General features: G+C 42.5%; 1 protein-coding gene across 1 annotated transcript in view; it reads right to left on the bottom strand.

Moving 5' to 3' along the window:
• CCDC38 (coiled-coil domain containing 38) overlaps nucleotides 1-15,082 on the bottom strand; it is a 55,114-nt gene that overhangs the window by 34,959 nt on the left and 5,073 nt on the right. Inside the window, exons 3-8 of the mRNA XM_054987753.1 lie at nucleotides 11,955-12,120; nucleotides 8,364-8,431; nucleotides 7,018-7,181; nucleotides 5,101-5,181; nucleotides 3,487-3,704; nucleotides 2,714-2,744 (exon numbers count right to left, since the gene is read on the bottom strand). Of these exons, the coding sequence (XP_054843728.1) occupies nucleotides 2,714-2,744; nucleotides 3,487-3,704; nucleotides 5,101-5,181; nucleotides 7,018-7,181; nucleotides 8,364-8,431; nucleotides 11,955-12,120 (728 nt within the window). The remainder of the gene's footprint in view (nucleotides 1-2,713; nucleotides 2,745-3,486; nucleotides 3,705-5,100; nucleotides 5,182-7,017; nucleotides 7,182-8,363; nucleotides 8,432-11,954; nucleotides 12,121-15,082) is intronic.

The following is a 15,082-nucleotide window of genomic DNA, read 5'->3' as shown; positions in this document are numbered from 1 at the left end:
AGGCAGTCCCTCGTATCCCCACATCGGCGAGACGGTGAGTCAGAAGATCATAATCGACTGTATCAAACGCTGCCGACAGATCCAATAATATCAGCAGCGCCGAGCCGCCTCGATCCAGATGTCTACGAAGATTGTCTGTGAGAGTGACCAGCAACGTCTCTGTCCCATGTCCCAGACAGAACCCGGACTGGAAGGGGTCTAGGGCTGAGACAACCTTCAGGAAGCCCTGCAGCTGTTCCACCACCGCCTGCTCAATCACCTTTCCCAGAAACGGGAGGTTCGAAACCGGGTGGTAACTGACCAGGTCAGTGGGGTCCAGTGATGGTTTCTTTAAAAGAGGCCTCACCACAGCTTCCTTTAATGGCCCAGGAAAAACCCCAGAGCCTAAGCCTAAGGATTAAAAAAAAACAAATTCAAAAATACAACAGCATAATAATAATTAATAGACAATCCATAAAAACATGTCGAAAACAAGCCATAAACACCACATTAAGCAGACTAAAATGATATTTGTAGAACAGTCTTCAGCCTAAAAGAAGTCCATTAAATATAATTAAAGAAGATGCAATGCCATCAATTAACAGCTTGGATAAAAGAAATGGTAAGTGTCAGGCAAGGTTCAATGAGAATATTCCAAAGGCAAGATATCACCACTAAAAAAAAGGCCTGTCTGTGGTTGCTCCCACTTCTCCTCACCTCTGCAGGTGGGCTGAACAATATGGAAGGAAGGCAGTAACTGCACACAATCAATCTTTTCATTAAGCTATCCACCACAACCCGTGCTCTCTCTTCCAGTTAGTCATTACCAAACACCTTCACTGTATGTGCAATTGGAATTCTTTACACAACCCTACAATTACCTTCTCTGAACCTCTTTTTCATTATATTGCCAAATTATGCTAACACTCAAGGCTAACACTCAAGATTGGTGAAAGCCCCAAATATTTATTTCCTCCAAAGCTTCTCAAAGCAGCTTACAAAGTAAAATAGAAACAACATAAATATATCAAAAACAAGTTGAAAACAGAGTTAACAATTAAAAAGGGGTTAAAATCCAGCCTACATTAAAAAGTTGTCCTAAATAGAAGTCTTCAGGTTGCTTCCTGAAGCTAGGGAGTAAGGGAGCCTGCTGCACCTCCCTAAGCAGGCTGTTCCACAATCGTAGGACTGCCACCAAAAAGGCCCTCTCCAATGTATCCACCAACCAAGCTTCTTTGGTTGATGTGACAGTCAGGAGGGCCTCTCCCTGTGATCTTAACTCCCAGGCAAGAGTGTATGGGAGAAGGCAATCCTTCAGATACCCTAGTCCCAAGCCATGTAGCGCTTTAAAGAATAGAACCAATACCTCAGACTGGGCTCAGGAGCACATCAGTAGCCAGTGTAGTTGCTGTAATATTGGGGTCACGTGTCCAATAGCCAGCCCCAACCAGAAGTCTAGCCACAATATTTTGCACTAGCTGCAGCTTCTGAACTTTCTTCAAGGGTAGCCCCAAGTAGAGTGCATTGCAATAGTCCAGTCAAGAGATAACTAAGGCATGGATCACTGTGGCTAGATATGGCTGAACCAGGAATGGATGCAGTTGATGCACCAGTTGAAGCTGGGCAAATGCACTGTAGGCCACCACAGCCACCAGGTTTTCTAAGAGGACTGCTGTGTCAAGCAGTGTTTCTATGCTGCAAACCTGGCTTTTTGATAGGAGTGTAACCCCATCTAAGACAACAGAGATCTCATGTTGCTGGTCAGCCTTTCTACTAACTCCAAGAACCTATGTCTTGTCAGGATTAAGTTTCAGCATGTTCACCCTTATCCAGCCTATTACTGACTCCAAGCACTGGTTCAGAACATCAACAGCATCCTTGGAATTAGATGAAAAAGAAAGGTGGGACTGGGTATTGTCCAAGCCAGCTAGAGGCCAAAGCAGGGACACTATGGATGAATCTTCTGAGAGATATAAGAAGTGCAATAATTTCAGGTGGGTAGCTGTGTTGGCCTACTGTAGAAGAGCAAGATTTGGGCTCAGTTGCGCCTTAAAGACCAACCAGATTTCCAGGGTATGTGCTATCGAGAGTCAAAGCTCATTCTTCAAATACATTTACAGTGAAATCCTAAACAGAGTTACTTCAGTCTAAGCCCAATGATTTCGATGGGCTTAGACTGGAGTAACTCTGCTTAGGATTTCACTGTTAGAAAAGGAAGTATCCAGCCAGAAGGTGGGGGGGGAAGGTTTTTTTAAAGTAAGGCTGTAAGGTATAATAATACTGTAATTAGCTTGATACAGCTTGATAAAACCAAATGACTATAGTTCCCTGCTTCCAAAGTTTCTATTCTTATTCTTTGTCTTACTTTCAATTTAAATGTTTTGCTAGAGTGCTCCTTTTTGTTCTCTTCATTTCAGCAATGCTTCTGGCTTTTGAAGGATGCTTGCTTACCTTCTTGGTAACAACAACTCTCCTTGTTAACCTTGTTGGTGCCCTCTTGGATTTTCCTGTATTTTTTGTAACTGCTGGTTATACACTCTACCTGAATAGAACAGTAAGATTCGAGTCCAGTGGTATGTTGAAGACCAACAAGATTTTGAAAATCCAAGCTCCCATCATCTCAACTGACAAAGGGTGGTTTGACTGAAAATCTTGTGGGTCTTCAAGATGCTACTGGACTCAAATCCTGCTGAAAGAACTAAAAGGCTATCAAGTACTTATACACCATCCTCACAGATATTGACCTCCTAGATTCACAGTGGAGTCTGCAGACATAAAGAACATTATAGCAAAGAACATTGCTATAAGGTGCAGATAAAACAAACATCTCTAAATCATCCAGATAAATGTACAAAGCCAAACACTCTCTGGGTACAGATAATAATGCTTGTTCGCATACACACTCCACTTTGTAACAACTGTATAAACTGTACTATTACAAATTTCTAGTTATGGGACCTTGAAGTTCTCTCACTACATTGTTCTCTCAGTGATGATCAACAGAAATGGACCCTCTGTGCCCTTACTGTAGCTAAAAAACTTATTATTACAACACTGCACAGACAAATGCCCACCTCCCATAATTTAATGGATGGAAGACCTTACAACTTCATTTGAACATGTAGCATATAGTCAACTACTGCAGATGGACTTATTTTTAGATATTTGGAAACCTTTTATGGATGCTTATGTGTAGATTTCTCACTATTGTTGTCATGTTTATTTCTATTATTTCTATTACGTATGTTTATTTTTTTGAAATAGGAACACAGCCAACAGATAATATTAATACTCATAGCAAACGATATTTCCACTATCCTTGTTTTTACTAGGAAATTATCAGTGTAATTCTAAGCAAAGTTACATCCTTCTAAATTAATTGAAGTAAATGGGCTTAGATGGGCCTAGCTTTGCTTAGGATGGCACTGTATGTACTGCAGGATTAAGCAAAGATAGGGCTGCAGTGTGAACTACATTCTGTGGACTGCATTCAAAAAGAATACTTACTTAGTTTTCTGCATAAAACGTAAGGGGATTGTGATTTTAGATCAGGTTTTTCTCGATTAGGAAGAGTAAGTAAAATTTTTGACATTCTTTTCTTCTCTGGTTTCTTTTTCCCTCTTTTTTCCAGTTGCTTTTCTTGCCACTCTTGAGGAGAAATGCTCATCAAAAATTTTTCGTAAGATAAATACCGCCTCAGAATATCTTCAGAGTTTGCAATATCACTGCAAAAGTTAAAGTTTACAATCGACAATAAATTAAGTTACTTTGTGTTTCCACAAATTTCTGCTTAACCATTCCTCACTGTTAGCAGAGGAGGATTTAATGCTGTCCCTTTCCTCAGGTTTTAGAGGGGGACAAACCAGAAAGAGGGCATCTGTTTACTACTTACTGCCCTGAACTATCCTTATGTGTAGATTGCTAATCTCAAGATTTCCTCCTTGTGATACCCTTCTCTTCCTCTATTTGTCACACAGCTATCTCTTCTCTCCATCTTCCACCATGGTTACAGGACTTGTTTTGCAATCCATGTCCATCCCTAGACTGGATAAGTAGATAGGAATCTCTCTCTCCTCTTTCCTATCAAAGTATGGAGTCCCTATAATAAAGAACTCTTCTTTCTTTTCTAAACCTGTTAAGTTTAAGTTGGTTATTTTACTCTCTGACTCACACCAGCCAGCAAGCTTCAAACACCCATCACGTTCTCTCTGTAATTGATATACTCTGCCCATATATATATATACCTTTTAATAGGTTCAGGCTCCAGTTCTTTTTTTACTACTCACTTTATATGGAACAGTGAACCTGATTGTCCCTACCTATCAGTAGGTCAGTAAAATAGGGCCATCCACAAGTTTTGTGAGACCTTCCTTGTTATTAAGAAAAATGTTAATTTATGTATTTTAAAAAATAAAATAAAATGGCATGACAAAAGCCAAGCAACTTCATTGCTCTCTGAGAGTTAAAGAATGTTGGTGGCAGTTGATGATTAACAGAAAAAGAAAAATGAGAGAAAGCTGTGGTTTAATCAGGATCCCCTAAAAGTTTACAATATCCTTGCAGGGGGAACTATCTGACAAGTTGAACAGGGCAGTGACCAGGGCCCTCTGATGAGTGATGGAGTCTTACCTGCTGGGTCATAAGCCCCCCCCCCCAGGGGCACCATTTTGGCTGCTATTTGAAAGGATCTGCTGTTAATGCAGATGCATAGACATAGATTGCTATGCCTTCTATTCCTTTTCAGTTCTTATTCGGGAAGGAGCAGGAGGATAACAAGTAGAGGTCACTCAGCACTGGAGAGAATTCTTCCAAGACTTTGATCCTTGGCTTGTTCCTACCTCCTGAAGCTTGGCTTGCATTTCTTGTACCTAGTGGTCTTGGTCTGCTGCCCCGGCATCAACACTAGTGATGTCATAATACCACTTGCCTGTGATGTCACAGGCAGCTGAGGGATGGGGGTAAACATGAGTCCCAGCTCTATAAAGCCTGAAGATCCTCAGAGGAAAGCACTGTACAAGAAGAGTGAAACTAAATCCAAAGATATTCCTCTGGTTGAGTAAGAAGTGGTACAAAAAAAAATTCTGCATCACTCTTTTAAAAAAAACTGAAAAAAGAGCTCACCTTTTAATTGCGAACACCTCATTCATTGCTGCATTCACCTCAGTTGTCAGTTCCAGTTTAGATTTTGCTTCCTGAGTTGCTCTACAAATAACACATTTTTAATTAACTCTGTGTGTGTGTATATGTGTGCGTGAAGAGAATTCATAGATGTTATCCCGGAACATAGGTGTATGACATTGTGAGGATGGAGGGGTGCACAGCCTTTTCCTCCCTACTTTCTTTCTCCACCCTATTCATTTTTCAAACCAAAATTTTCAGAAGCCTATAGAAATGTTGTACTCCTCCAGCATGTGACTATTAATCAGGCATTATTATTATTTTGTCAGCATTAAATGTGTTTTTTACATGGGGACAGGCTTGTGTGATTTCCCCATTGCTAATGCAGCTGCAACATGGCAGGTTTCTCTGCTCCTCCTCCACTGCCACCAGGGCCTTTTCAGTTTTTTAAATTGGCCATTGAATATGGTTACAACACTAAACTGTTACAGAAATCTGTGTATCAGGTTCTCTGAATTCCAAGTTTTCATTTTTTAAACAGTGGGTTTCTAGTCCCTTTTGTTGTAAAGATATGCCTTTACATCTCCACACAAAAGGGGATAGAGCTTTACCTATTTTTTTTAAAGCTGGAAATTCAGAGAACCCAATATATAGAGTTTTGTAACTATATAACAATATTCAATTGCTGATTAACAAATAAAAAGCACCCCTCTCCCACTGGAAGTGGGAGGAAATGGTTGCCATTTGGAAAGGACTAGTAAAATCTGCTGCCCACATGGCAGCAATTCAGGCTTTCCTGCGCTCTTTTCCAAAATTTTGCAGCAAAGCAAGTTTGGAAAAGATTAGAGAAAAGTCAAGGAAAACCTGGGAACTGCATGAATTCATCATGATCCTGAGGAGAAGCAGGAAATAAACCTGCTTCCCAAATCAAGTGCAAATAACCCATGTAGAAAAGGTCAATCTTAGGAAGCACTAGACAGTTTACTCCACAGTAAACCAATTCCCACTGAGAGGTTCCCTCTCTTTTTAAAGCTTGTTAAATCAGGACAGGCAGAAAGGGAACACTGGCCAATGACAAGAAGGTTTGAAAGTCTTTCAATCGTAGAAAAGTTAGTAACAGAAAAGTAGGCAAACTGGAAGGAGGCGGCTCTCCTCCTTCATGTCAAGCTGTGGAGCAGCACGAGGGCAGAAAGAACTTTTAAATACGTCGGGGGTTTTCCCCAGTCTGACTTGCGTCAGACATTTCATATCATGAGATCCCTAGTTGCAGCAGAATGCTGTATTTATGTGCTATGAACCAAATGAGAAAAGGCTTTCCTTGGGCATGTAAGGTGTGAAACTTAACAGTTTGAAACTTAACATCCCACAGTTAAAGTTAGTATTTTCTTCAGCTTGTATGTTCTATTCTGAATAAACAGTTCTTGTTCACTTTTTAAAAAAGAAACCATCTAGTGTCTGTTAGTTTACCTCCATTATCAATCCAGGCTTGGTTAAGTTTTTATCCAGGCCCAGATTCTATGCCCTCAAACCATTTTTTATTTTCCTGGGGTGGGAAAGTATGCAATGGTGGAAAATTCCTGTGGGGATGGTGGCTAGCCCCCAGAAAAATTGTTGGCAGTATGACTGAAGTTCTTTCTACACACTGCTGTGGTTGAATCTAGAGTGGGAACAGTGCACACATGGAACACAGGAGAAAACACAATGTATGACTACAGGGGGCTGGACTAGATGTCCCTTGGGATCCCTTCCAGTTCTATGTTTCTGTGTTCTATGTTTCACAGGTCAGGGCCAAAGACTCCACCCTGTGAATTCTGTCTCACAGAAATCAACCCCATTATGTGGGTATTATCTGTGCTTGAGCAATGTATACACACTAAATTGAGACCACAGTTTATAACAGAAATTGTAACACTGCCTAACATTTTAAGGGCCTCTACAGAACTTCTGTCATTCTCTCTGAGAAACTCCTCAAATGCAAGTGTGTCTTCTTCTAGTTTTGTTTCAGCAATTTTGGCCCTTCGCTCTTCCTTTGCTGCCAATTTCTCCAACTTTGTCATAGTGCATTGTTTCACTTTTACTCTGTACTGAGAAAAGAAAACAATTATTTAAAAATGTAGAAAATAATATACATTCAAGTGAACCAGTAAGTCAGGCTATGCAAGAGCAGATCATTTATCTCCTGGGTCGTATATCAAAGACTTGATGATAACTGATCAATCTTATCTCAGCCTTAGCAGTAATGCTAGAAATCCTATTTTCTTTTATAAAACAGAAGGTGCTGGTGCATGCTACATATTAGCTGCAGTGTCTGAATATTAAGACTAGTTACAGAGAATATTAAGACTAAGTACAGAGAAGTTGTATTCATTAATTTACAAACTCTATACCCTGCCTATCACAAATATGGCACTCCTTTATGGTCCCAATAAAAACAAAAGGGATTTAAACAACATTAGCCTTCTTCCAGCACAAGTACCCTCCCATATACAAATAACTCACTGCTTCTTGTTTTTATTTTCTTCCTATTTCAGCAGAGGAAACTCATCCTATGCGTCCACTGTATACATGGATTAGCTTCAAGGAAATCATTAGTATTGCTCAAGAGCTGTGTGTATGCACATGTGGATTTCTGGTTCAGGGAGAATTTGGTTTGAATTTCATGTAGATTTCTGTGGATGCAAGGAGAGGGGCGAGTTTGCCAGTCCCCCCCACCCTCATCCTGCATAGCTGTAACTCCATCTGCTGATTGTATTGTTTTACTCTTTTGCCACCTCATGAATGGAGCAGACAATTTTAAGTCTCCCTACAATGCTTGAATGTGGAATCTGGAATGTTGATACATTGCCATAGGACAAGCCATATGAAGCAAACCACAAACAGGTCTGAAACTGACCTGAAACTGACACTCTAACATTCATCACAGATATACAAATGTGGATGCAAGGAGAGGGGCGAGTTTGCCAGTCCCCCCCACCCTCATCCTGCATAGCTGTAACTCCATCTGCTGATTGTATTGTTTTACTCTTTTGCCACCTCATGAATGGAGCAGACAATTTTAAGTCTCCCTACAATGCTTGAATGTGGAATCTGGAATGTTGATACATTGCCATAGGACAAGCCATATGAAGCAAACCACAAACAGGTCTGAAACTGACCTGAAACTGACACTCTAACATTCATCACAGATATACAAAGTAACTCTCAGTGATTTAGGATCACTATTTTTCCTTTTATTAAAAATATCAGTTAAAAGAAATAAAACTTACCTCCAATAGAAACAGCTCCTTCTGTTCATTGATGTAATCTACTATAGACTGCTTGTCACTTTGACAACCTTTAAGAAAATCAGGATTGTTATATTTATTTCTTAAATTTCTGCAGCATGAGAGCCAGTTTGGTGTAGTGATTAAGAGCAGCAGAACTCTAATCTGGAGAACCAGGTTTGGTTCCCTACTCCACTTGAGGCCAGCTGGGTAACCTTGGGTCAGTCTCAAAGCTCTCTCAGCCCCACCCACCTCCCAGGATGATTGTTGTGAAGATAATTATAACACACAACACTTTGTAAACCGCTCTGAGTGGGTGTTAAGGGCGGTATATAAATCGGACGTTGTTATTGTTGTTAAAGAAATTATACTTATATTCAAGAAATTACATGACTGACAATAAACATTCTGGAAGTATTAATTTTTCCCAAAGACTGACTGGATATCTTTGATTCACTAATTTTGAATAAGATATCTTACACTGGCTTAATTCAGACCATATTAAACTGTGACTCAGGAATCTTAATCACAATTTGACATGTTTCTGAATTGACAAACCCTATTTGTTCTTGACCAGAAAACAAAAACCAGAAATAATGGTTTGTGAGTTTACAGTTTATGGTTCACTTTTTTATGACATACTGAGACTTGGGAAAAGTGAATCTTTATTAATTATCAAGAAATATATAAAAGATCTAGATTACTCTAGCTCTGTTATACGCGCTTGGAGAGTATGCTCCACCCAGTTCTTTGGCATCTTTCCATCTCTAACAATCCCAGCCTACATTAAATACTTAACAGTTCCTCACTATTGCAGAGCATTTATGCTCAAACATCTGAATGCTACCCGTTCAACAGTTTTATATGGGAGATACCATAATATACCTTACTTGGATAGATTTTGTCAATGTGACTTGGAAAAGGTCAACTCTGTGTTCTACATGATATTGGAATACTTTCATTACAATTTTTATTGTGAACTGTGGATTGCTCCTATATTAACTAAACTACCTCCTACTGTATCAAAAGTCAATACAGTTTCTTATTTGCTGGTTGATAGAGACCCAAGGATCATGTTGGCTTTAGCTAAGTATCTCTCCACCATATTTTCCTTAAAGAAAGAATCCTTATCTGCAGCTCAAGATCATTGGATCAAAAGAGCTTGAAAGAAAGGAAAGGTTCACTTATTTATTTTTATTTAAAACAGAATCAGTAAACTCACAGTTCTGCCAGAACAATTAACCCTCAACCAAATTCTCTGACTGCCTTACATGTCTTCCTAAATGAAGCAAATGAAGATCCCTTATTTGCCTTTCTAAAAGTGGCAAATGAAGATGCCCTCCTCAGCCACTCTAGCAGGCCATTCCAAAGGACTAGGCCCACCATGGGAAAGGCCTATGATATTGCCAAAGCCATGGAGACAGTGCTAAGGAGGAGGCTGTCTGAAGAACGCAGCTGGCATAGGCAGATGCAATTTGTAAGTATGAGGACTCTAGGCCATGAAGGGCTTTAAAGGTTATAAGCAGCACTCTGAATTGGGCAAATGGGTAGCAGCTAACACAGCACTGGAGTTGTGTTTTGAGTGGATAGTCAGGTCAGAAGGATCTAGATAAGGGGCCAGCTTACAAGCTAGATGTTATCAAAAGAAGGCGCTCCTAGCAACAGCACCAACTTGTTTATCCATTAACAAGGCCAGACCAAAGAGCACCTCACTCCCAACATTTAACTTGATCTACTAAGGAATGCTTACCTCCATCTAATTCTAGGAAAGCAATACCACCCAAACATTCTGCCTTCTCAACCAGCATTGCCTTCATGTTGTCTGGATTAAGCTTCAGTTTGTTTAACCTCAATCATTTCACCACAATCTTGACACATTGTCTCCACAGCAGCCTCTAGAGGCTTGGATAAATTTGAGGTATCAGTTTGCATATCATCAGCATATTGGTGACAACCCACTCCAAAGCTCCCAATGATTTTGGCCAGAGGTCTTACCTAGAGATTATAAAGTATTTGGGATAAAATAGACCTTTGGGGCACCCCACATATCCGGTCCCAAGTAGCTGACCTTGCTCTGCCAACAAGAAGCAAACCAAACCAGAGGAGGGCAGTCCCTTTTATTCCAAACAGCGATCACAACTGATCCACCAAACACCATAACTGACTGAATCAAATGTTGACAGGTCTAACTGTATCAACAGTGATGTATTACCCTTATCCAACTGTAAGCAGAAATCATCAACCTAGGCAAATAGGGCTGTTTCAATCCCAAATCCTGATTTAAAGCCAGACTGAAAGGGGTCAAGGGCAGGTGTTTAATCCTGAAATGGAGCTGCTTTGCCATAACCTACTCAATCACCTTGCCAAAAAAAACCCCAAGATCAGACACAGGTTGATAATTGCGCACATCCCTTTTATCCAAAGATGAATTCCTAAGAAGGGATCAAAGTACAGCTTTCTTTTAAGATGGACATATTAATAACCTTTCCCCAAAGGTTTCAGCACCTTCTCCCAAGGATTTTAATAGCCAGGCTGGTCAAGGATCCAGTATTCAGGAAGTGGCCTTCACAACCCCAAACACTCTATCGACATCAGTCAAGGAAACCAACTTGAATCTACTCATAGAGCTCTGACGAGAGGTCACTACCAATATCCTCAGCACAGGATTTACTCACTGACATCTAAATCTGACCAGATGAGAGAGATTTTATCAGCAAAGAATCACGCAAAATTGTCACAGCTAATTTCCAAATAAGTCAGGAGCATGAGATACAGAGGATATTAGGCCCTGAACCACCCTAAATAGTTTTACTGGGCAAAATTCATCCAATGCAATGATAGCAGCAAAGAAAGCCTTCCTTGCTGTCATCCCAGGCCTTAAAATGGGCTTTTTATCTTGTTCTTTCTGATTTAGTACAAGTTGTCAGCCTATGGTGCTCTAGTATCTCCCCAACCAGTTGAACTAACTGGTGTGAAATATGAATTGGCGAAGTGCAACTGCAGCTGTTGTTTTGTCTCTGAAAGTGCAGCACTCAAAGACAGAAGTGCGGAGCAGACAGGATAGGAAAGCGAACAAGGAATTCTAAACACGGCTTGCCTGTTTACCCAGAAACTAAAACCAAAGCTTGGGATCTCAGCTATGGTTGAGACAAGACATGGTTTGGCCTGATTGCTAAATTAAGCCAGTAAAATATAATTTAATGATGAAATGTTTTTATCTCAGATAAAATAATAGACTATTGTAATCCGTATATCTTCTTTTGAATTTAAATTTATATCTTAACTCACCTCCAAAGCTATATGCTTTATCCATTTGACAAAGAGAGCTTGACTACCAAAAGCTTATACCCTGGAAATTTTGTTGGACTTTAGGTGGTACTGGACTCAAATCATTTATTAACCAGTAAACATTAACAGATCCTACCACTAGACTCTTACAGGAATAAAGTCAAGATATGTTCTTGGTAAGGAAGTGTTCATCTATGAAGACTCAGTTTCATGTAAAAGTCTTCAATAGATTTAAACGCAGACAGAAAGTGCAGACTTTAGCACATAGGTACTCCAACTGATCATTTTGTAAGTGAGCGTACTTACACTTTGCAAAAGCAAGAGCCCAGTTTAGACTAGGGATTTCTTTTTCTGTTGTTTCTGTCTCTCTTTCAACAGCATTTTCCAGTTGTCGTATAGCTCTTCGAGCCCTTGCTCTTGATGAAATGGTACTCTTTTCATGTACCTTCAAACACTGTTGAGCTGATCTAACCTGGAATTGAACTGCATGTTTAGGATCTAGCTCTTCTTTTTTTTCTTTTATCAAATTTAGGCTTCAAATTTATGGAACATCTAGGAGAGAAAGACTTGGCTTTTTAAAACATGAACATTTAAATTCCTCTAATCAGTTGTCACTCTCACACAATGGTGTTCTCCAGTTTCATCTCAGAAAATCATAGTACATTTGGACAATCAACCTACTATGAATAAAGTGAGCATATCTCTCACATAGTGAACCCTGAGCACAAACTCACTTTATTATATTGACTTGTGTATATATTTTATTTAGGAATCTGTTAATTTTCTGTGATGGCCTTCTGAAACTCTGTAATCTTCAAATACATTGATTGCTTAACAGCACAATTCTGAGGGGGCGGGGTTGAAATTGCTCAGTGAGCTGACTACAAGTTGCTCTGGTGTATCCTGGACTTACACTGGTGTAACTCCCCCCCCCCCACGATGAAGCCCACTCCACCCTGGCCCTCCACCAGTGCCCAGCTACAGTGGCTGCAGTGCAGGCATATGTGCAGCATAAATCCCTGGGCCGGGGGAGCAGGATGGGAGGTGGAGTGTGAGTTAGTCAGCTCCCTAAGCCATTTCGGGCCTGGAAATGCCCCCCTCAGTGGCAGAAAGTTACACCACAAAAAACGATGGTGTAGCCCACAGGCACCCACTGTACAGGAAAAGTTGCTCCCCCTCCCCCCCACACACACACACTCGGACCTGCCCAGGTGGCCCGGTGGAGCATAGGATGCCAACTACTATGGGGACTAATCCACTCACACCCCCATGGTGGATGAGCCCCGCTCCCCATGCGCTACTAGTTCTCCAAGGATGCCCATGACCCCAGGTAAGCAGAGAGGCAGCCGGAGGCACTGCTTGGGAGGACTACGCCCATGAGGACTTAGAGCACAAGGTGGGAGAGGGTGCTTGCAGTGGCACGGCAAGAGTGTGCAAGGGGAAGTTTGTGAAATTTGGAGCTTGCCTCACACTCATATATGGGAGGAGAGCTAAGTCCAGAGTGACTGACTAACAACTAACACCCAAATTGCCTTGCAGGGTACCTGACTCCTGAGTCCTGGCCCAGGTAAGGCCAAGGGTGCACCAACAGGTAAGAAGGATCTGGGGAGGCAGCTGCTCAAGGAGCCATGCTTGACGGAGCTGCAGGGGGGGTTCCAGCTGCCCATTCCAGACACCTCTTAACTGTCTCCCTTACAGGATCAGAACAACAAGCAGCCCCGGGAACAGAACCGCCAGTTGCAGATGAGGAGTACTTTCAGGGCGGAGGAGAATCTGTCATCTGGTGCTGGCATCACCTGCAACAATGGAGCCACTGCCACTGCCTCCAGCCATAGATAACCTCCCAGGATGGGGCAGATCAGGCTGTGACTTGTGCCAGGCTGGGCTCTTTGGCACACATGTGTCTGTTTTCCTTTCAGGCAGGCCACAACCTGTCAGGGAGACCAAGGAGCATGGCTGTTCTAGTCCCCAGCAATCCTCCTTGATTGCCATTCAAGCCCAGCCCCAGGAGCAGTTCTCCAGGCAGCCCGCATCTCTACCTCAGTCCTGAGAAGGCAGATGAGGAATTAATCTTGCGGCTCAGACTGCTGTGTAAAAAGGCTCAGTTCTCTTTCCAGGCAAGGGAAGTTGGCAACATAAGTCCAGTCATCCTCTCCACTTTTGGTAGTTTAATAAAGTCTGTGTCGGACAACAAGTCCCTTGCTGTCTGTTTGCTTGCCTGTGGATGACAGTAATCCCCCCACTCACTTCCCTGTCAGTCTGCCCTTTCGCACATCCTGGAGGATGGTTTCTGGGTTTGGGCTGGTACACATGGGGTGGTCCCAAAGAGGTTCCACGTGCTTCCATGCCTTTGTGTGGCTCTGCTATCAACAAGAGGCACTTTGGAGGCTCCAGCCCTGCCCAGCTTCCCTCCCTGCTTTCCCCCTTCAAATTCACTGCAGGCAGTGAGGTGGGACTCAGGATGTTGCTTGTGCGTGTCTGGCATGGGAGACTCTTGTTCTCCGGCAGCGCTGCTGGTGTTTGATAAGCCAGCCAGAAGACAGCTGCATGTGGGGGCGCAAGGTTGATGCCAGGAGTTGGGGGGGTGGTATCCTGGCATCTCTGGGGCTCCTCCCCTGCACAGCTGGGCCACACTCCCTTTTGCTGATTGCAGAGGCAGGGATAGACCTTGGATATCTTGCAGCAGGGAAGGGACGACTGTGGAGCAGTTTCCCAGGCACTGGAGGCTGTTATCCCACTCTGGGGGCCATCATCCCAGAACCATCACACAGCTCTTTGGGTCCACCCCACATTCCCTTCTTATCTTTTTAATGCAGTGACGCATTTCAATGGAGCTACTGCATGTTGATGGGCATTTGTGGCTCCCATCATATCCAATGAACCTTCTAGCCTGTCCCATTGTTTCTCATGGGCATTCTTGTCATTCGTTTCAGAACCTGCTCCCCCACTGGCCTTGAAGGACCAGCGTTTCTGAGGTTTGCAGGGCAGATCCTGAGTGCCTTGGGCTGTAAGTATGACCCTCACTGGGTCCTGCTGCCTTTCTGGTCTAACTTTTCAAAGAGGCAATGCATGCTTCTCGGAGTGTTGGGGGGGGGGGTTGCAAGCGAGTGGTGCTTCAGCCAGCAGCCTGGCCTTTGTCAGAAATAGGGGTTGGGTGAGCAGGTGGGTGGACACCTGCTCGCCCTGTCTCCACCTCTAGTGCCCCCCCGCCCCCGCCCAGGTGCCTCTACAGAGCATTTTCTCCTGGCTGCACTAGGGTGGCTCTCTCATGAAAGTCCTTAGGGAGTGAACCAGTGCTGCCGTAATTATGCAGGTGTGCCAGTGCTGGCCCCTCACAGTCCTCAGGATTGGGCTACCTGGCACCCCAGAAAGAAGTGTAGGCAGCATCTGTCTCATCACACCCAGCTCCACCTTGAATACTAACCCATTTAATA

Source organism: Eublepharis macularius, chromosome 9, assembly GCF_028583425.1.
Source record: "Eublepharis macularius isolate TG4126 chromosome 9, MPM_Emac_v1.0, whole genome shotgun sequence".
Lineage (NCBI taxonomy): Eukaryota > Metazoa > Chordata > Lepidosauria > Squamata > Eublepharidae > Eublepharis > Eublepharis macularius.
Note: the sequence above shows the minus strand (reverse complement) of the source record. Positions and strands in the feature narration are given on the sequence as shown.